General features: G+C 41.0%; 1 protein-coding gene across 3 annotated transcripts in view; it reads left to right on the forward strand.

Moving 5' to 3' along the window:
* The window catches only part of Adgrg2 (adhesion G protein-coupled receptor G2), a 131,811-nt gene that overhangs the window by 101,654 nt on the left and 7,182 nt on the right, over window positions 1-22,975 (forward strand). For all 3 annotated transcript variants that reach the window (XM_075957802.1, XM_075957800.1, XM_075957801.1), the window contains 13 exons: window positions 3,018-3,412; window positions 5,968-6,133; window positions 6,982-7,138; window positions 7,867-8,010; window positions 8,768-8,890; window positions 9,574-9,619; window positions 9,732-9,835; window positions 10,701-10,822; window positions 12,391-12,659; window positions 15,798-15,897; window positions 16,696-16,979; window positions 19,708-19,809; window positions 20,811-20,963. In XM_075957802.1, the coding sequence (XP_075813917.1) occupies window positions 3,018-3,412; window positions 5,968-6,133; window positions 6,982-7,138; window positions 7,867-8,010; window positions 8,768-8,890; window positions 9,574-9,619; window positions 9,732-9,835; window positions 10,701-10,822; window positions 12,391-12,659; window positions 15,798-15,897; window positions 16,696-16,979; window positions 19,708-19,809; window positions 20,811-20,963 (2,165 nt within the window). The remainder of the gene's footprint in view (window positions 1-3,017; window positions 3,413-5,967; window positions 6,134-6,981; window positions 7,139-7,866; window positions 8,011-8,767; window positions 8,891-9,573; window positions 9,620-9,731; window positions 9,836-10,700; window positions 10,823-12,390; window positions 12,660-15,797; window positions 15,898-16,695; window positions 16,980-19,707; window positions 19,810-20,810; window positions 20,964-22,975) is intronic.

The following is a 22,975-nucleotide window of genomic DNA, read 5'->3' on the forward strand; positions in this document are numbered from 1 at the left end:
GTTCTGCATTTTCAACAAACTCCTGGAGGAAGCCAGTGCTGCTGGTCCCCGAACCCCACTTTGACATAGATGTTTTGTTTTGTTTTTAATACAAGGTCTCATCATGTAACTCTGGCTGGTCTGGATCTCATTATGTAGACCAGGCTAGCCTAAAACTCACAGAGATCCGCCTGCCTCTGTCTCCCCAGTTCTGGGATTAAAGATGTGCGCCAGTATACTTTTCTTCTTACCCCCACTTTGAAGACTAAGGATACAGGCAATAGAGTGATGCAATGATTTTTTTTACCCATGGCCTTATGCATAAGTCATTGGGGGAGATAAAACGAAAACAGTTCCCGCCTCCTACCTTCAGAAATTGGTATGGTATAGCACAAGCTTCTGAGTTTTTACAAACCCGGAGTGAGATGATTCTAATGTGAAGCCAAACGTGAGAGCTATTGAGCTGGAACTGTATGATCACTGCATCCTGTGGATTGCTAGAAACATCTGGGACACTTTGGAAACATGCTAATGTGCCGGAATACCCTTCTAGGGTGCCAGGGCTGCTCTAGGTTTGGGTATAGGTGGTGATGACTCGGGTCTAGAGCTCCTTAGCAGTCATCAGGTGCTAAGTGCACAGCAGATGCACGTGACTGCACATAGGCCACCCTCTGCCAGGAAGAATGTTCAAAGTGACACTCAGGCCGGTGCTCAGTCCCAGGAATTTCAGACCAGCTGTATGGGACGGGCCTCTAGGCCCTAGCATTGAAGAGTTATGCCATCCTACTACTCCGTTGTTGGCTTGGCTGCTTCACTCAGGGGCTGAAGGGTCGGAACTAGCATGACCAATGGGAATCTAAAGTAGCCTCTTTCTAGCGGAACCCTATGATGGCAGCCTGTAGTGGGAGTCTGACTTCTGCAGGCTCCCTATGTCCTAAAGACAGCCGCATGTACACTTTGCATGGCCCCTTTCCACAACATGGCCAGATGGATTGCTGTAGTATATGACAAAGAGAAAGGCCTCTCATGGGCATTGAGTAAATAATCCGGAGGGCTCTCTTTGTCTCTGTGTCTCTGGCTTTCTATCTCTCTGTCTCTGTCTCACTCTCTTGCTCCCTCTGAAGACAGGACTTCATGTCTTAAACCTCCTAATTTTATAGTCTCTATGTAGTCAATGACCTTGAACTCCAGAGCCTCCTGTCTCTCCTTCCCAAATGCCAGGGTCGCCAGCTTATATGGTGCTTGGAAGCAAACCCCGTGCTTCATACCTGCTAAGCAAGCACACTACTAACAAAGCTACAGCCCAGTCCACCGACACTTCCTTAGGGTTATGCTTATTTCAAGCTCCTGCCTTAGTTAGGGTTACTGTTGCTGCGATGAAACACCATGACTAAGAGCAAGTTGGGAAGGAAATGGTTTTCTTGGCTTGCACTTGCCTATCATAGTCCATAATTGGAGCAAGTCAGGACAGAAACTTAAACAGGGCAGGAATCCAGAGGCCAGAACTGATGCAGGGGCCATGGAAAAGTGCAACTTACTTGGCTTGCTCCCCATAACTTGTTCAGCCTTTTCTTATAGAACCCAGAACCAGCAGCCCAGAAGTGGCCCCACCCACAATGGGCTGGGCCCTTCCCAGTCAGTCACTAATCAAGAAAATGCCTCACATCTGGTTTTATAGAGGCATCTTCTCAATGGAGGTTTCCTTCTTTAAGACAGATAACTAGTTTCTGTGTCAGACTGACATAAGACTAGCCAGCACAGCTCCTCAATATAACCATCCTCCCTCGTCTTGTCTAAGAGAAGCTCTAAGAACATACTTTCATCGGTTTCCTGTCTCCATCTAAAACTGATCTACCAGAGACATCCCTGGGTGTTTATTGTCCACCCTGGTTACTCCTCCATAGTGTGTTCTAAGACAGATGGATCACGTGCAGATAGTAGGTGAGTTCTTAACCTTTGATGACCAGGAAGTTCACCTGAGATCCCTTACACTCTATCCCAAGATCGACTGAATGCGGTACGAGGGTAAGCCACGCAACTCTGTGTCCTCTATCTCGTCCTCTATCTACCTATCTTAGATTCCTTATTTCTGGAGCGAAATACCAGATAGAGGCAACTGAAGGGGAGAAGTGATTCATTTTGCTTTTCAGTTTGTTATGGCGGCACAAGTGTGAGGGGGGCTGGTCACACTGCACCCACAGTCTCAAAGCTGACAGAGACGAACGCTGGTACTCAGCTTGCTTTCTTCTTGGTTTCTTTTTTTTTTCTTGTTTTTTTTTCTTCTTGGTTTCTTTTTACTCCAGATCCCCAGCCCAGGTATGGTGATATCCACATTCAGAGTGGGTCTTCTCTCCTCAGTTAAGCCTGTCTGCAAACACCCTCATAGATATAGGGTGTCTTCTAGCTGACTCTAAATCTATTCAAGTTGCAATGTAGTCTGTCTGCCTATCTGTGTGGATATGATTTCCCAAGTTTTCTAATAGAGCTCATGTATAGCCAAGGTTGAGTATTACTGAACTTAAGCAACATTGAAGGGTAGTTGGCTGACAAGCCAGAAACTGTTTGGCCCCAGCTTGGTTTATATTTTTATCCAACCAATATTTCTTGATCACTTACATGTGCTAGTGACCACTGTACCTGGCTACAATGATATGAAATTAGTTAAGACAGATTTCTAGTGTAATGAAACCAGGTGGGTTATGGGACATTTCATATGTCTCTCATCCAGGAACAGAGAGAATGTTACAAGATCCCCTCAACCGAGTGAAAGTTAGTATGATATAGAGCTGTAGAGCAGCCATATGTCTATCAGGAAATCACCATTGCGATTTGTAGAGTAATGCTAATTTCTCTCCCTGGGAAGTATGAAGGAAGCAGGGGCAGAAGGCAGTGTCAGAGGCCAAGAGAATGTGAAGTGTCCAGTCTTTTAGCCTGAAACCCTATTAACTTGGTGGTACCATAAAGCAACTGGGAGTGGTGACTCAGCCCTCAGTACCTTATTGGTGTCTCATATGTGTCTCTCTGATTTTGTCCTTTAGCGAACTGAAGGATCCTGTTGTCTGTCTTGCTTATCAGCCACATGGCCCACCGTTATCCAGCAAGCCCTTGCCAGTTGTACCCCAGGCCACCATTTTGACCCACGTCGCTAGTGACTTCTCTTTGGATGAACCCCTTGATCATGCCTCTGTGACCCCAAGCACACCCTCTCTGGCACAAGAGAGTCACCTTTCATCTCCCCAGCCTGCAGCCTCCCTGGTTTCCAGTCCTGCCATTGACATGCCTGTTCAACCTGTAGCTGCTTCTTCCTCTCTGCCCCAAACTGATCTTCCCCATAGCCTGCCACCTACGCAGTCCTCCCTTTCTTCTCTTACCACATCCGCACCCTCTGACCCTGAAAAAGTGGTCACCATCAACATGCCTCCTAGTGAGACAGGTAAATATGAGAAGCCAAGCTGATCATGGATGTTGGGATTTGGGCTTCCTACAATGCAGCTGCCACCTTGCAAATCAAGACACATGATAAGACCCCCTTAAGTCGCTCTTCTGAAACATTTGGAAGACCCAGGCTTAAGACCTCACATGCACCAAAAGTTAAAATGAACAGCTTGGCACGTTCTGATCTATTCCATGTGATGATGTGTGGATAACTGATGCCAGTTTCATTTGACTAGGAGCAATAGTATATATGGAAAAGCCATGGACACTGCAAACGGTTCCCAGGAGCCACGTGGGCTTAGTAGCGTGGGAATAAAGGGAAGAGGGAAAGGAACACAGAGTATTCCAGAGTGTCTGGAACTTTAGTTCCGTGAATAAGAAGCAGGCCTTCCTTTGAAATCAGAGGATGGGTTTGTTGTGGCACACACCTTTAAGTCCAGCACTTGGGTCTCTGTGAGGTTGAGGCTAGCCTGGTTTACAAAGAAATCTTGTCTCAAAAGAAACAAAAAAAGAAAGAAGAAGAGGAAGAGGAGGAGGAAGAAGAAGAAATTAGAAGATGGGAAACAAAGCCTAATTTAGTATATTACTATGGAGCTCAGGTTATGATCTGTGCTCCTCTTCCATCATGCCAGCATCTCCAAGGGGCTTTGGAGCTTCTTCTAGGTGACTTACTATTTCTCCCAATAAGCACTGTTCTCAAATTAGTTTAAAATAAATGTAGAAATTTTAGGCAAAATTATGGAATCATAATTGAAGAGAAGGTTTAATGGCTGAATAATACATTACAACTGAAATTCATTGCCCTAGGCCGACAGTATTTTTTTTCTATAGCTATTCCTATTGGCTCTTAGAAGCAATCAAACAGACTACCCCATCAAGAGGACCCTGAGCCTATGCTTCTACTTTTAGGACAGCAGAAGAGTAGCACCATATGCATAGCAGATGCTCATCAGAGTGTAACCTAGTGGTTAAAAAGTCACTAAAGCTTAGTGACTCCATAAGAGAAGAGTGATTATATAAGACATGCTACCTCAACACGATGGCCGTGCAACGACGTGAACCATTAGAATAGCTGTACAAAAATGTGAGGAGGGCTGGAGAGATGGCTCAGAGGTTAAGAACACTGGCTGCTCTTCCAGAGGTCCTGAGTTCAATTCCCAGCAACCACGTGGTGGCTCACAACCATCTGTACTAAGATCTGGCGCCCTCTTCTGGCGTGCGGGCATACATCGAGGCAGAATGTTGTATACATAATAAATAAATAAATCTTTAAAAAAAATGTGAGGATACTTTAAAATCTTGATGTGAAGAGATGAAGGCCCAACAAACGGCTAGTGTAAAATACTCTGTGTTCATAATAGTATAGATGCACATGGATAGAGACCAGAAAGGAATATGTAAAATAAGAAATCAGATATTACTGATAAATTTAAGAATCATTTTTGTGTTTTTAAAGTTTTGAGTGTGGTGTAATTCTAGCATTTAGAAGGTCAAGACAGGATGATCAGGGATCAGGAGTTCAAGGGCAGCCTTGGCTACTTGAGATCTTGTCTCAAAAAATTTTATATCTAGTACCACGAAAACAGAGGGAGAGAGAGAGAGAGAGAGAGAGAGAGAGAGAGAGAGAGAGAGAGAGAGAGAGAGGAAGGAGAGATGGAGAGAGACTGACAGACATACAGATAGAGACACAGAGATTTTTGTTGTTAAAGACAGGTTTATGTCGTTAATGTTTAATTTTTTAATTGAACACTATAAAAACAACATATAGCTGATAATCTGACCATTGACTCCATAATTTCTCGTTCATAAAAAGCTTCTAGTAGTGTGCATAAAATTCTGTCCAAATGATATAAATTAAATACTAGTGATTATTAGTATTTATATCACTGTATGTGATGTGGTTTTATATTTTTAGTCAGACCTACTGAAATATAATTTACATACAATAAAATTTTTCAGTTCTGTGAATAAATGAAATTTTCATAGTTTTATGGCATTAGATAAGCATCTGTGGTCATGTAACCAACATCACAATCAAGATATATAACTTTTTCACAACCTCTACAGTTCTTTTGTGTCTCTTTGAATTCAGAACTTAACCTCTACCCCTGGCCACGGATACATTGTGTTTCCCTGTAGTTATAACTTTGCTAAAATGTCATATGAAGAGAATAATATACAATGTGTCCTTTTGAGTTTGGATTTTTTTCATTTTGCATAATGTGTTGAACAAGTGGGGAGCCGTCCATGTTGTTGAATGTATTAGTAGCTAATTTATTTTTTACCACTAAATAATATTCCATTGTGGAGACACCCTAACTTATCCATCCATTTTTCAGTTCTTGGACATTTGGGTTATTTCTAGTTTAGAACTATTATTTTAAAAAAGCCACTATGAAAAATCACAACTACGTCTTCTAAACACATATATCTGCTTTTTTTGGACAAATACCTCAGAGTAAGCTGACCACATTATAGTGTCTATATATCTTTATCTTTAGAAGTGATTTTCACATCATGAATTCATAACTTGACTTTGTTTTTTTAATACAGAAGTTGTCAACACCAGCAGTGTTCCTGACCTAGAGGCTCAAGTCTCACAGATGGAGAAAGTGTTGTCCTTGGGAGGCTTGGAGCCTAACCTTGCAGGCGAAATGGTAAACCGAGTCAGCAAACTCCTCCACTCTCCACCTGCTGTGCTAGCCCCTCTGGCTCAAAGGTATGACTTAGCCAACAGAAAGGGTGTCTTCTGCCTGGTTCAGAGAATGAGCCATAGTAGCAGAGCTTTGTTTTGAATGAATGAGTTTATTAAGCATATAACAAGCAAAAGCAAGAATAGATATTGGGTAACAGAAAGAAGCAACAGATAGTAGAACATCAGTAAATTGGGGGCTCAAAACATTCAGCAGAAAAAAAATGATGAAAGTAGCCCAATTAAGAAAGGAAGCAAAGGATGACATTTTCAAATTGGGGACTTAGAACATCTAGCAGAAACCAACTGAGGTAGTCCACTAGATTTCCCAGTTGAGAGAGTCAGGGGAAAGGGTCTTCTTTGCTACCTCCATGGGTGAGCTTTCAGCCTCCAGTTCCTGCTGTAGGCATTTTTGTATTATGAGATAAGCAATAGTAACTTACCTTGTAAATAGTTCAAGTTCTAGCTCTTCTCAAGGACACATTGTTTTTAATATACTTTGCTACTTGGTTTTTTCCTTTCTCCCTGTTACAGAATTAGAGAAGCAGCCAGTTCCAGGAAAAGGTGCTTTAAATAACAGTTTGGAGAACTGTAGAAATAAACATGCTGGAGTCAAGTACAGGAGGGCCCTCCTTACTCCAAGAGTTCCCTTTTAACAACGTTTAACAACACATAGCAATTTACCTACATAATGTATATTACAGGGTGCTAAGAGGACCCCCGCTAATGCTAAAGATACTGCTTATGTGACTAGTGATAGCCAAGTATTTGCTCTCAAGGACTAGGCCCATAATGATTTCCAGTTGCTACCTTATATTAGAATGGGGGAGAAAGAGAAAAGAGGACTAAATCAAAACTGCCAACTGTCTTTACAGGCTGCTAAAAGTGGTAGATGACATTGGCTTACAGCTGAATTTTCCAAATACAACCATCAGTCTAACTTCCCCTTCTTTGGCTCTTGCTGTGGTCAGAGTGAATGCCAGTAATTTCAACTCAATGACCTTTGCAGCCCAAGACCCTGCAAATCTTCAGGTACAATCTTATTTCTTATAGAAACGTTTTCTTGTGCATGATTGGAGTCCCTGTTGCGGTTCCTGATGGAGGCAATTACTGTTGATTATCAGGGGTGATATTCAGCTTTCAAAAGATTGCATATCTGAGTCTTTTAATTTTAGTACTTACGAGATGATGGCAGGTGGAGCTCTTTGAGTTCAAGGCCAACCTGGTGTACAGAGCAGCCAGCGCAACACCAAGAGAATAAAAACTGGCTGACGTTGTTTTCAGATGTGAGTCAGTGGTATAGGACATGTTTTGCATACATGAGGCCCTGGATTCAATCTCCAGCATTCAAACAAATATATAATTTGCATAGAGGGTCCTGTGCCTGTGTTAACCCTTTAATATCTGGATAGTGGAAAGTGGGTGGGTGGTGTTTGATATGTTGGTCTGTGGAAGGATGGCAAGGAATGGTATCTTCATGAAATTTCATGGAGGAATACTGGGAAGTTGGGGGACCTAGGCATGAAGATGAATTTCAACATATTTAGGAAGTTTTATAACTACACTGCTCTATGTAGCGGTGCTGAAAACCAATCCTGCTTCTAGTGCTTTCTATCCACCCTTTATAGGGACTGGGATCAAGGGACACTAAAGTCACATCACAGACCAAGCTCCTTCAGGCCCCTCCCTTCACACTGAGTTGTGTTTTTGATCACCTTATTGTACCAACTCACTTTTATTATCTCTTACTTGATCTCCAGGTTTCTCTGGAAACCCAGGTTCCTGAGAATAGTATTGGTGCCATTACTCTCCCTTCGTCACTGATGAGTAATTTGCCAACTAATGATGTAGAACTGGCTTCCAGGGTTCAGTTCAATTTCTTTGAAACCCCTGCCCTGTTTCAGGTAAAGTTGCTGCTTACTGGTCTTGATTCGGCTTTGGGTTGGAGATCGGTGATTTAATTCTGTTTAATCATGACTTGTTCTTGAGCCTGCTACAAATCAAAGGAAGTGTTGAAACTCTGTAGTTAATTCTTATCCACACACTAATGTTCCTTACAAAAACACATCCATGGAGGTGGGTGGTCCTTGGGCTTCCCACAGGTCAGGGAACCCTGATTGCTCTTCGGACTGATGAGGGAGGGGGACTTGATCGGGGAAGGGGGAGGGAAATGGGAGGTGGTGGCGGGGAGGAGGCAGAAATCTTTAATAAATAAATAAATTAAAAAAACACATCTATGGTACTTCCAAATGATCAAGCGTCTACCTTAAGAGCTCACAAGTGTTGTCTCTAATCCCTACCTTGGTAGGAAGGAAACTTTTCCTACCTCCACTTTACAGATGAGGTAATGGAGGCACAGGAAAGTTCAGTAGCTTGCTCAGGGACACAAGATTTAAATAACTAATGTTATATATTCCCTTAAAAAGCCATGAGGTCCTCTTGTGTCAGCTGTGCCCGTCAATTCAGTATTTAGAGCACTGAGGTGGAATAAGCCCCACTTCTAATTGCTGTTTCCTGGGAAAGTTACTTTGCTACATCACAGTTTTAAACCTCCATTGTGAATAATGTGAATTCAAATAGCCCTTAGTGTCCTTGTAGCCCTAAAAGACCCTCATCATATTTCATTCCCGTTGTCATCTTGCTGATTCTTTGTTGTGCTAGGACCCCTCCCTGGAGAACCTCTCTCTGATCAGCTATGTCATATCATCAAGTGTTGCAAACGTGACTATCAAGAACTTAACAAGAAACGTGACAGTCATGCTGAAGCACACCAACCCAAGTCAGGTGAGGAGAGGCTTGTCTGGTTTATTCCCTGACCAAGGACACGTTATATAGACTATGCCTATTGGGCGTGATTTGAGACAGAAGATGTGTATAAGACAATTCGTTGTTGCTGTACAGAATTTCGACTTTGGGAATCATTGCATCCTTGAGCATGTAGTTTCTGAGGTAGGCAAAGGCAAGCTCTTAGCCACTGCTGAATTACACTATAGGCAGAGCTATGGCTACAAATCTGACTCTCACCTCCAGATATCTTGTCTCATACTGAACTTCAGCTACAACTTCTCTTCTCCTCAGAGTGTTGTCTTCAGAACTACAACATCAATGTCATCTGAGAGTTGACTAGACTTGCAAAAGCCCAGGTCCCACTCCAGACCTACTGAGCTGAATGTACTCCCTGTCCCATTGGCTGGGGATTTAACTCATACCCTCACTATCTAAGCAAGTAATCTATAACCAACCAGAGTGATATCACATTTCTTTAAACAAATCCCTCAGGTGATTTCTATACATGATTGATATTTTAAGAAGCACTGACCTATATGGGGGTCATTTACTTCTGAGAATCACCTATGATAAGTCTCCAAAAATCAAGCAGAAGATTATAAAATTAAAAATAGCATTGATTCTCCTAATTCTTTTCAGTTCAGTAAATTAATTACCCATGATTTATCTTTCTGCTACAGGATGACTTAACTGTGAAATGTGTCTTCTGGGACTTGGGCAGAAATGGTAGGTTCCAATTTAAACCCTTTCAAGGTCTTAAGTGAGTGAGTGGGGAAGTTGGTAAGCCACCGTGTTATGGCCTTGCTGATGGGACAGATACTGCTCTTGATGCCAACAGGTGGCAGAGGAGGTTGGTCATCTGATGGCTGCTCCATCAAAGACAAGAAGCTGAATGAAACCGTCTGTACCTGTAGTCATCTTACAAGTTTTGGCATCTTAATGGTAACATACCCATGTTCCATGGCCTTAGATTCTGGGTCTGAGGGATATCTGGGCATTATATCAGAATATCTACTCTTCTTGATGACTAGAAAGATAACCAGAAAGCATAATATTGTGGAATAGTTATATACCAGTGAAACTACTCTTTTAATAACCAAATGCATCTCAAGATTAATGTTGTAATGTAGAATACAATATTATTCTACATTTCAAAATATATTCTACATTACAAAATATGTATTATATTTTTACATTTACATTTTTCTCCTTTAAGTAGTAAGGGATTCTCATTAGAATGGAAAATACAAATCATTTAGCTTTCAATTCACTTAAATGTTTATAATATAATACACTTTAACAGAATTATTATTGTTATTATAATTATTATGTGCATGCTAGGCAAGTGCTCTTCCACTTAGTCACACCCCCATCCTTAAATGATTTCATTTAATCTTCCCAGCATTCCTTAAACATAGGTCGGTTTTTTTGCAATTAGAATTAAGACTTGTGGTAATTGTTCATAGCCATAGGACTAAAAAATGTAAGAGCCAGGAACCAAATGTCAGTCTTTAGGCTCCTAATGCAGGGCTTCCCCCAGTGCACTACGGTACAGTGATTAAGTATATGAGCTTTGGATCAGGCAGACCTGAATCTGAATTCTGATTCCTCGACTTCCTAGCTACTACCTTGGGTAGGTTACTGGAACTCCCTATGTCCTTATTTGTACCTGATGAAAGTGATTGCGCCTATCTCATGTGTTGCTTGAACAGACTATGAGACTATTAATGGAAACAACATATTCAACAAACATAATAGCAAATATTTAAAATGGATTGGTCACTGAATGCAATATTTTATTTCCCAGGACCTATCTCGGACATCCTTACCACCGAGTCAAATGATGGCGCTGACATTTATCACATATATTGGCTGTGGGCTTTCATCAATTTTTCTGTCAGTTACTCTCATAACCTACATAGCCTTTGAGTGAGTATCTATAACATGAATTTGGTTTATAAGATGCAGCTCTCACCTTCATCACCAAATTGTATTACTTATAAACCCTTTCTTCAGCATTCCCTGTCCTTTATATCCACATAGTATAATATCTTGGTATGAAATGCTATGTGAGTTTTTGGTTTATATGCTTCTGCCTTCCACAATTTTGTGAGCTCACTAAGGGCTGTGTCATGACAATCCTTGTACCCAGCATGGGTGCCTGGTATGTCATGAGCATTCAGTGGAGGAAGAGAGAGAGAGAGAGAGAGAGAGAGAGAGAGAGAGAGAGAGAGAGAGAGAGAGAGAGAAGAGGTTACAATCTGAAAGAGATCATAGTACAATGTAAGCAAAAAAATTCACAAATTAAGTTTATAAATAACAGTGATCAAATGTGAAAGATTAACTTTATTAACTGGTATAGGAATTAAGAAGATGAGTATAAAACTTAACTGAAAAAAAAATCAGTGAGTGTGGCTTTGAAAGTGAAAACAAGGAATGGCTCCAAATAACATCACCGCACCAGAAGGAGTCGTCCTCTCATCACTTTTTAGGAGGAAATCTTAAAAGGTCAAATTGCTACATTCCTTGTGTCATTACGTTTAGCTATAGTTCAAACTCTTTTTCCATGATCTCACTTTAAGTCATAGTGTAAGATGATCTAGCAATCTGACATTTTGAAGATCTGAATGTGGCAGCCTATCATGTGAGAACTACTAGAGGTTGTTCAGGAGAAGCGAGGTGACCTCTCAGTAGTGTTGATTACATGCTATTTAAAAGTGGGGGTCTACAATCAGCGTGTAAAAGATCATTTAGAAGTCGAGACCTATTTGCTGTATGGTTGTCATATTAGCTGTTTTTCCTATTGCTGTGTTTGAACAGCTGACAAAGGCAACTTCAGGAAAAGTTTATTTGGCTCCTAGTTTGAAGGGTCTGTCCATCATGATAGGGATGTGGGGTTATCACAGCAGCAGGAACTGAGAGTGTTGAATGCCGGTGCTGAGACCACTTTCTCCTTTTTATTCAGTCTAAGGCCCAACTCATTGAAGAGTGGCACCCACATTCAATATGGAGTTTCCCACCTTAGCTAGCCTGCTCCCACCCTCATGGCTGCATCCAGAGACTTGTCTTTTTGGTGATTTTAGAGTCTTTTTTTTTTTCAAATTGACAATCAATATTAATTATCACAGTTCTTCAATTTATATTTGATAGTTGTTTTGTTGTTGTTGGGCCTTTGGTTTCTTTGTTTTTTGAGACAGAGTTTCTCTGTGTAGCCATGACTGTCCTGGAACTTGCTCTATAGACCAAGCTGGTCTCGAACTAAGAGATTCGTCTGCCTCTGCCTCCTGAGGGCTGGGATTAAAGGTGTGTGCCACCACCACCTAACTGTTGTTGATGTTAATGTCCCCTGAATACTCACCCACTCTGAGAAGAAATCTGTACATATCACTATATACTGACGAATAAATCATTTAAAACTCTGAGACAGCCTGAGGAATGTTCTTACACAAAGTTTGCCAGACTATGATGCTAATTCTTTTCTTGTCCTCTCATTTTAGAAAGATCCGGAGGGATTACCCTTCCAAAATCCTCATCCAACTGTGTGCTGCCCTGCTTCTGCTCAACCTGGTCTTCCTACTAGATTCCTGGATTGCTCTGTATAATACCCGAGGTTTCTGCATCTCTGTGGCTGTATTTCTTCACTATTTCCTCTTGGTCTCCTTCACATGGATGGGCTTAGAAGCATTCCACATGTACCTGGCACTTGTCAAGGTGTTTAATACTTACATCCGAAAGTACATCCTTAAATTCTGCATTGTTGGCTGGGGTATGTATAAATTTGCTTGTGTGTTGCCTGGACTTCTCTAGTGCTCTGACTTGTACTCATGTAGAGATTTGTTGAATGAGCTTCCTCTTGGCAACTTTCTAAAGCAGCTTTGGACTCCACGTGTGCCACACTGTCTCCAGAAAATCTTGCTGCAAGAGCAACAAGATCATTTCCAAAACTCTTCATTTCTACTTTACAGTAAGTTCATGACTCATGGTGGCACTTTTCAGTGAGCTAGTTTCTGGTATCTTCCTCAGATAATACTAAACTGATACCTCTTCCCCCTGTGAGCCCTGTAGGTAATCCAGAGGGATATAGTGCACTATCGTTTTGATGTAGTATCACATCAGTCACTTCATTGAAGACAAACCAATGAGACTCGCAAGGCAGTTATAGGCAGCGCCCCGGTAAAGACCCTGGGTCTAGGTGGTGGTGTGGCATAGCCTCACTTTGCAAGGGTTGAAAACAGCCCAGCCTTGTTTTCTCATTCCTTGTGCATATCATTTCCACTGGATTCCAACCATCAACCCTCCCGCATTCCCGCATCCCCTTGTCTTCTTCAGTCTACACAGTCCCTCCTTCATAGCAGGACTACAAGCTTTTCACTACGTGTCACCATGACTGTCACTATATCTTTGTGAAGAATAACAGAACACACCATTTCCCTCACTTGTCGCAGAAAGTCACAGCTCCAGGCCTAAGGGCAGGAATTTTATCTTCTTTAGAGAAAGCTAAAATGTCAGGTGCCCTTGTCAAGAACAAGCTCCTCTACTTCCACTACTTATGTATGACTTTGACACTGAAAATCTAACACAGGGCCACGAGCATGCTAGGTAAGCACTCCAACAATGATTTACAGCTCCGTTCTCCAGTATTCTAGCCTTTGAAAGTTTCTTACTCAGGAAACCATCATATCAGTATCGTTAGAGATATAACTGAATTAAAATAAAAAATACATTTGATTGTATTAGGCACCCCAGCCAATCGATAAAAGGAGTTGTTGTTGTTGTTGTTGTTGTTGTTGTTGTATTTATCAGAGCAGTGAAGCTGGCTGGTTAGTCTTTGTGTAGCATGGGGCGGTTTTCAAGGCAACTTGTCCCTAGCTGAAAGCCATTTTAAACTGTCACAAGCCCTCGTGTGTCTCTTTTTAACAGAACTACTCATGGACCCTTGAGAAAGCCAACATAGTAGCAGTCACCAACCCTAAGTTAGTGAAGACAGATTTTTCTTTTATTTTTTTAAATTGTTTTTATTGAGCTATATATTTTTCTCTGCTCCTCTTTCCTTTATCTCCCCTCTCTTTAAACCCTCTCCCATGCTCCCAATTTACTCAGGAGATCTTGTCTTTTTCTACTTTCCATGTATATTAGATCCATGTATGTCTCTCTTAGGGTCCTTGTTGTTGTCTAGGTTCTCTGGGGTTGTGAATTGTAGGCTGGTTTTTCTTTGCTTTATGTCTAAAAGGCACTTATTTATAGGTGAGTGCATATGATATTTGTCCTTCTGGGTCTAGGTTACCTCACTTGGTATGATGTTTTCTAGATCCATTCATGTGTCTGCAAACTTCAAGATGTTATTATTTTTTTTCTGCTATGTAGTACTCCATTGTGCAAATGTACCACATTTTTCTTATCCATTCTTTGATTGAGGGGCATTTAGGTTGTTTTCAGGTTCTGGCTATGACAAATAATGCTGCTATGAACATAGTTTAGCACATGTCCTTGTGGTATGATTAAGCATCCCTTGGGTATTGCTGGGTCTTGAGGTAGGTTGTTTCCTAATTTTCTGAGAAATCCTCATACTGATATCCAAAGAGGCTGTACCAGTTTTAACTCCTACCAGTGATGGAGAAGTGTTCCCTTTACCCCACATCCTCTCCAGCATAAGTTGTCATCAGTGTTTTTGATCTTGGCCATTCTTACAGGTGTAAGATGGAATCTCAGAGTTGTTTTGATTTGCATTTCTCTGATGGCTAAGGATGCTGAACATTTCCTGAAGTGTCTTTCAGTCATTTTAGAGTCCTCTGTTGAGAGTTCTCTGTTTATGTCTGTACCCCATTTTTTTATTGGATTATGTGTTCTTTTGATGACAAATTTCTTGAGTTCTTTGTATATTTTGGAGATCAGACCTCTAATGTGGGGTGGGTAAAGATCTTTTCCCATTCTGTAGGCTGCCGTTTTGTCTTGTTGGCCATGTCCTTTACTTTACAAAAGCTTTTCAGTTTCAGGAGGTCCCATTTATTACTTGTTTCTCTCAGTGTCTGTGCTGTTGGGGTTATATTTAGGAAGTGGTCTCCTGTACCAATGCATTCAAGTGTACTTCTGACTTTCTCTTCTATAAGTTTTAGTGTGGTTGGTTTTATGTTGAGGTCTTTGATCCATTTGGACTTGAGTTTTGTGCGTGGTGATAGATATGGATCTATTTCCATTCTTCTACATGTTGACATCCAGTTATGCCAGCACCATTTGTTGAAGATCCTTTCTTATTTCCATTTTATATTTTTTGCTTCTTTGTTAAAAATCAGGTGTTTGTAGGTGTGTGGATTAATATCCAGGTCTTCAATTTGGTTCCATTGGTGGTTCTCCTGTCTGTTTTTATGTCAATACCAGGCTGTTTTCAATACTGTAGCTCTGTAGTAGAGTTTGAAATCAGGGATTGTGATGCCTCTAAAAGTTTCTTTATTGTACAGGATTGTTTTGGCTATCCTGAGTTTTTTGCTTTTCGATATGAAGTTGAGTATTGTTCTTTTGAGGTCTGTGAAGAATTTTGCTGGGATTTTGGTGAGCATTGCGTTAAAGGAAGGTGTCCCTATAGTTATTTATAAACTCCAGTTGATGAAAACTCTGCCTCAAGATGGCTCTGCGTTTGGGGCGGGGAAAGTGAGTGGAGGACCTTGCAGGAAGTTTTTAGGAGAGTAGCGCCACAGTGGAGCAAATTCCTTCTGCTTCTAGCCAAAATTTAGTTCTGTCTGCCAATGAGGGTAGAAGCAACCATTCATGTGGCAAAATGAAAAGAAAATTTGATGAATAGCTAACCAGTGTTTGCCATGCCACCTGAAGGAAAATAGAATGACCTCTAGTCTTTCTTCTTACCTCTTTGGTTGTCAGAACTATGTGACTGATGTTTCCCATGTTCCAGGGATACCAGCTGTGATTGTGGCCATCGTCCTGACTATATCCCCAGATAATTATGGGATTGGATCTTATGGGAAATTCCCCAATGGCTCACCAGATGACTTGTAAGTATAAATTCATCCTAGGAATGTCCAGGGAACTAGAAAATTAAATTCTCTAAGAAAATGGAGAATCTAACCAGTCTGTTGGCTGTATCTATCATCTTAATAAAATCTAAAATCATTTTTAACTAGAGCCTTCATCATCATGTGTAATGAGATTGGCTAGTTGAAAATGCCACACTACTACTTAAGTAATGAATTAGGAGAAATTATTCTGAGAGTATACAAATTAGGCAGAAATATATTAAGACACTTAACATCTGATAAAAATGAAATGCTCATGATGTTATATTAATAAGGACAAGCAGACTTGGATAACTAGAGCTTACACAGTTCTGAATGCTTTAAAATAGTTTCAAAATATTATTTTTAAGTTTTACTTTTATTTATGTGTATGTATGTGTACACACACATCTGTTTGGCACATGTATGTGTCTGTGGAGGCTAGGAGAGGGTGTCAGATCCCTTGGAGCTGAAGTTACAGGTATTGGGAACTGAGCTTCCCAGTTGCAGGTATTGGGAACGGAGTCCAGGCCCTCTGGAAAACACCAGTTACTCTTAAGGAGTGAGCCATCTCTCTAGGCCCTGAAATACTCTTCATTACCAAGTATCCCAAGACAAACTTCACATTCTGTTCCCTGGAGCTATAAATGATTGTGGAGAAAAGCAGTTTATCATTTTTTTTTAAATTTTCTATTTGAAGACAAAGGTTTTCAAGCAAACATTATAGATTCCAATGCATCACACGGAGCAAGCATGTTTCCATCATTGTGTTTTCCTCCTCTCCTCTCCCCCATCCAGTTGCTGGATCAACAGCAATGCGGTGTTCTATATCACAGTTGTGGGCTATTTCTGTGTGATATTTTTACTGAACATCAGCATGTTCATTGTCGTCTTGGTTCAGCTCTGTCGAATTAAAAGGAAGAAGCAATTGGGAGCGCAACGCAAAACTAGTATTCAAGACCTCAGGAGTATTGCTGGCCTCACATTTTTGCTGGGAATTACTTGGGGTTTTGCCTTCTTTGCCTGGGGACCAGTTAATGTCACCTTCATGTATCTCTTTGCCATCTTTAATACCTTACAAGGTAAGCACTACAACTTTAAATATGAACTCCAAGAGCCCAGTGGAAAATAAAAAAATAAATATCCCTTTGAAGGCTATTTAGTGCCTGAAGATGTACTCCTTGCAGAACCAATTTATGGCTGAGAACAGGAGTTTCGGGGTTCTTAGAAGAAAGGCATTTTACTAATTTTGAGAAATGGTGAGTGTTTCTTTGATCCATCCTCCTCTCCCTGGAGAAACTATATTGAGGTAATCTGCCAGGAACTCTTTCAGAGAGAGCCAATTACTCTTCCTTTTCTTGATTTCTTCCTTTTTATTTTTTTAAAATTAATTTGTGAAAGCAGAGCTCGCACACAGGAAAAGCCGAGATAGCATGTCATTACAAGAGTTCACCACGTGGACCTAGGGCTTAGGTTTGAGGGTTTGATTGGAAACATAAGATGATAAGTGGGAGCTGGACTGTGGTGGTACACACCTTTAATCCCAGCACTCAGGAGGCAGAGACAGGTGGATCTTTGTGAGTTCGAGGCCAGCCTGGTTTACAGAATGAGTTCCAGGATTGCCTGGGGTGTACACACAGAAACCCTGTCTTGAAAAGAACCAAAAAAAAAAAAAAACCCTAAGAAACAAAATAGAGGTAAATGGGGAGGTAATAAACCCAGATACCACATCAGTACAAAAATTCACCACTCGGTCCTAGGGCTCAGGTTTGGTGCTTCAGTTGGAAACATAAAATGATAAGCAGAAAGATATAAACAAACCCACGTGACCGTGATCTTGGCCGTGGGCTAATCCCTAGCAGTTGCCATGCTGCCTTGGGGAGGACTTGGAGGGTCCCCTTGACTTCTGAGCTTCCCACACAGTAATAAAGCCCAGCCACTCCAACTTGGGGACCCTTGCAGTTGTAGCCTTTAGAAAAGCATGTGGGTAATTTCTTTTGCGTCAGTGGTCCTGTCAGCTGTTAATTTTTAATGGAAGTGCTTTGGCATTAAAAGCTCAGCAGGCTAATGGGTTTACATTAGAAAAACAATAAAGAATTGTCCCTTGGCTTCCTCTTATTCCAGCTCCTTCCCATTCCATTCTTCTCTGCTTGTTTTCATGTTGCTTTTGGCTCCCATACTGCCCTCCTGCGACCCCATCAGACAATAGATAATTTTGCCAGTTTTCAAAGAAATCCCTCCCAAAAGTATATAGTTCTAATACCTAACTTGGCTATAGGTTCTTATTTTATTTGAAGAAAGGCACACAGATATACATACATACCTACACAGAGAGAGACAGAGAGAGAGCCATATATGATATAATGACTGGTATTTTTATTTACAACATACCAGTCCCCAAATTAGTATATCCAGGTGTTGTGCTATGAAGTATTAAATATAAAACAAAACAAGAAAATTCTATCAAGGGTTTTTGTTTTGATTTGGGGGTTTTTGATGGGGACTGTTAAGGTAAATTGTTGTTAGGTACACTTGGTGGCCTGGAATTCACCAGATTGGCCACACACAGTGATCCTTCTACCTCTGCTCGTCCAGTGCTGGAATTAGATAAGCATGTGCCACCACAATCGGTTGAAGAAAGGTTTTATATACTAACAATGGGATACGAAAAGTAGTAGATATTTTAGGAGAGAAATATGTGATATGCAAATTCACATTAATCATTAACATGAACTCTATGTACCTGCCTTCATGTGGTTCATCTAGCAAATGTGCCTCTTTTTCTCCATTTCCCCAAAATATCTTATTAGAACATAAATGGCTAGAATTAATTTGCTGCTTCTATAAAAGGGAGCTAAGGCCTAGTTTTACAGTACTTGTGAGTTGATTGAAGATGAGCTGTGTATATGTTTCTTTTGTTTTGACTGGTGCACATCTCCATGCACGGCTCTCACTCGCATGTTGTTTCTCCCTTCATGCACCCAAGAGAATCCCCCAGGGTAACATTAGGCAAAGGTGTGTGGTGTCCACCAACTCTTGGGGCTCTCTCATATGTACCCCAATAAGAAGCAGATTTGGTGTTTTTAAACGAATATTTTAAAAGTAGGTGAGTGTTGGGGGGGAGTGAGAAGGTTCAGAGCTCATCCACACATTCCACAAATATTTTACTAGAAAATCTTTGGGGGTCTTGGCAGAGATAGTGTTAAGTAAGGATCCCTGGGCCATATAACTGAGGACTATGGTAGGAAGGAAGCAAGTCCAAAAGCATGTTCAAACCTGTAGCTAGCTTTTTATGCTGGAATATCAGGGGAAATTTTCCTTGAGCCTTGAGGGGAGACAGGAAGATAGTAGATAAGTAACTCCAAACATTCTGCAAGCTTGGTGCTCAGAGAAGAAGGCCCAAAGGACCCAAGCAAGGGACTTTGCATAGGGAAGAGACACATGAGACTGGGGATGAGATGACATTGGACAGAACATGGAACTAGATTGCAAGTCCAGAGGATTCTAGAAATGGGAGCTGAGGTCTCAGCTAGGATCCTGGCTTCTACTACCAGGACAGAAAAGGATGAGGGCAAGACCTGGGACAAGAGCTGGTGCATTTAGCTGTGGAAATGCAGTTCCTCGTATAAGTACTCTATCTTGCAAAGATCTTTGTTTAAAGCTTTGGATTGAAGACATTTTATTCGATTTACAAAATTTCATTTTGTCCACAACTGCCAAACTCTTCCTCCTTTGTGCAGAGTAGACTCCCAAGATGTAGCTTTTATCTGGAATTCACTGAATGGTTTGGATGTCCCCCTCTCCCTTTAGGGTTCTTCATATTCATCTTTTACTGCGCAGCAAAAGAGAATGTCAGGAAGCAATGGAGGCGGTATGTTTGTTGTGGAAAATTACGGCTGGCTGAAAATTCTGGTAAAGATTTGGCTTTGTTTTTCTTCTCTGAAATCTCAAGAAAATAAAATAAATGTATACACTAAGATGAACACAGTCATTGCCAGGTTGTCAGATCTGGAAAGCAGGGAGACGCACCCTGCACAACAGCAAAGGCTGTTCATTGATTAGTAAGGGGTTAAAAGAAGAAGAAGAAAAAAGAGAATTCTTCCTACCTGGGAATTTTGGGATTTTGTGAGCCATAGAGTTAGTGGACCAACTGCTTCCTGAATGAAGCAACAGTGAAATTTTTAGAGTTTGTTTCCTATTGAGCTCATGTTTTTCATTTCCCAAAGTGATTTTGAATATTTTCCTTCATAACGTGTTAAGGCTTGACTCACTCTTCCCCACAGGTCCAGGTTGTCAGTGGCTTCGTCTGTTAACTGGCCAGACTTTGTATATAAGCTTTGGCATGTATTTGGTTATTTTGAAGTTCTTTTCACATATTCCTGGTTGGCTAGTAGAGCAAATAGCGCATTTCTTTTTTCTTTCTTCTTTTTTTTAAAAAAAGAAGAATAAAGACTTGTTTGTAAAGCTAGCTTCCTTCAGCATGAATACTGCCCTTCAGTACCTGATGGGTACTGGGGTCTGCATTTAGAAAACGGCAGTGTGTGTAGATCAGTCATCGGATGGATTCAAGAACAATTACCACAGCAGAGATGATTTATGGTCTTGTGAGGGCAGAGAAAGAGAGAGAGAGGTTCTGGGTTACTTGCTATTTCAGTGGCTATTTCCAGACGATCCCGTTAGCCCAGCCTTTAGTTCCAGGAGGACACAGGTTCCTTTTAATGAGGCAGTCATTTGAAAGGTAAATACGTGGAGGTGAGGCACCTTTTATAACACCAGCTTGTAAAATGTCTGAGTTCTCTATGAGCTCTTGAAGTGAGAATTCAATTGCTAGAACTTGTTACTCTGTGACCTGTCTCTTGCATTTGAGCTTCAACATACCGCCCTGTTTTTCTGTAATGCTTATTCTGCTGTAGACTGGAGTAAACCTGCTACTAATGGTTTAAAGACGCAGACTGTAAACCAAGGAGTATCCAGCTCTTCAAATTCCTTACAGTCAAGCTGTAACTCCACTAACTCCACCACACTACTAGTGAATAATGATTGCTCAGTGCACGCAAGCGGGAATGGTATGTATGTCTGTCTCGATTTAGTGTTTCTCAAGCCAGTGGGTTGTTTTTTTTTAAGTAGTTCTTTTTGAAAAACAAACTGAATGAGTACACTTATGACTAGTGGATCAAAATGGAGTTTTCCATATAAGCCAGGACATTTATAAATCCAAATTTATTTACTTTGAAGCTAATACAAGAATGACTTTTTAAAGAAGATTTAGAAATCTTTCTAAAAGTTTCCCTTACTGGGAATTGACCATAACCTGAAAGGTTTTCTATTCAAATCCTAATTTAAATATTGCCCAAAGACTTCAGTGCTGCAGTATTTCTGTAAGAGCAGTACCTAAATTACCAAGCGATATGATTTTTAAAAATCACATCTATTAATCACGCAGATCCTTAGCACTTTGAAACCTTCCTGGGTTTTTTCTTTTTTTGCTTTTTATGTTTGTTAATCCTTTCCAACAAAGTGACTGCCTTATGACAGCACCCAAGTCCCCATGAATATATCAAATGCTGGAAGATGAATTGTGAGCAATATTGGTCACTATCTGTGTCACCCAGATAGGAACAGATTATTACAGTTAATGCTTCTTTCACTCATTAAGTCCAAAATTTCTAGCTAAAACTTCATTACATTTTCTTTTTCTCCAAGACTGGGCTGTTCATTACTCATAAAGCTTATCATGCTTATTTTTTCTTTCTTCTGCTTCTTAATATAGCTTTTGCATTTTTATTAAACACTTAGGATATGCCAGTATATTTTATCTTTCCAGTGGAAGTCGCCCTTTAGCCATTGTTTGAAGACATTAGTTCTTTCCATTACTAATGCAAATCAGTTTGTGAGTAGATTCATGTCTGTACCAAATAGTTTTTTAGTCTCATAAAGATGAGGGATTCTGATAATTTGATTTTAAAAAGTATAACTGAGGGTTGGCTGGGGAGATGACCCACCAGGTGCTGCACAAGGGTGAGGACCAGACCCCTAGAACACATTCAAAAGCCCGGTGGGTGTGGTAGACCTGCTGGAATCCTAGAACACAAGAGGCATATGGAGACTGGAAACACCCAAGCAAATTGGCTGGCCAGACCAGCTGAAACAGTGAGCTCCAGTTTCAGTGAGAAAGCCTGCCTCAACATAGAGTGGAAGGCTGTAGCATGATCAATAAAACCCAGAGACAGATATTGGGGTTCCACCTGAAGGTCAGAAAAGCAAAACAGCCAGCCACTCGCTCTTACTTCAACCTCAGTCTGAAATGGTCATCCTTCCTCCAGGAATCTCAGAACAAGACTGTGTCTGAGAGCTGTCTCCTCCCGTTTTATATTCCTATCTAGGGATTAGAGGCGTGCACCACTACCGCCCGGTTTCTGTGGCAAACTGGTGTGGCTACTGGGATTAAAGGTGTGTGTCACCACTGCCTTGTCTGTAAAGCTGATCAGTGCTGTTTTATTCTCTGAACTTCAGGCAAGTTTTATTTATTAAAATACAAATGAAATATCATTACAGAAAGCAATCCAGGAAGACACTCTCCATCAACCCCAGGGGTCCACATGCATCCATGCACACATTGCATGTGCCTTTCTGCACTCACATGTGCTCATATACATGCTAGCACGCATGTGCATACATGCCACATATGCATTTTACATAAAGAAAACACAACAAGATTCCTTGACATCAAGACCCCTCAATCTCAGGTGACATTTGGGGCTAGATAATTTTTTAAAAAAAAATATTTATTTATTTATTATGGATACAATATTCTGTCTGCATGTATGTCTGCCGGCTAGAAGAGGACACCAGACTTCATTACAGATGGTTGTGAGCCACCATGTGGTTGCTGGGAATCAAACTCGGGTCCTTTGGAAGAGCAGGCAATGCTCTTAACCACTGAGCCATCTCTCCAGCCCCCTAGATAATTCTTTTTAAAGAATCACAAGATGCTCAACGGCATCCCTAGCTTCTCTGCCCACTAAAACCAGCAGTGCCCTGCCCCAAGTTGTAGCAATCAAAAATGCCCCCAGACACT

The sequence above is a fragment of the Microtus pennsylvanicus genome, chromosome X (assembly GCF_037038515.1).
Source record: "Microtus pennsylvanicus isolate mMicPen1 chromosome X, mMicPen1.hap1, whole genome shotgun sequence".
Classification (NCBI taxonomy): Eukaryota; Metazoa; Chordata; class Mammalia; order Rodentia; family Cricetidae; genus Microtus; species Microtus pennsylvanicus.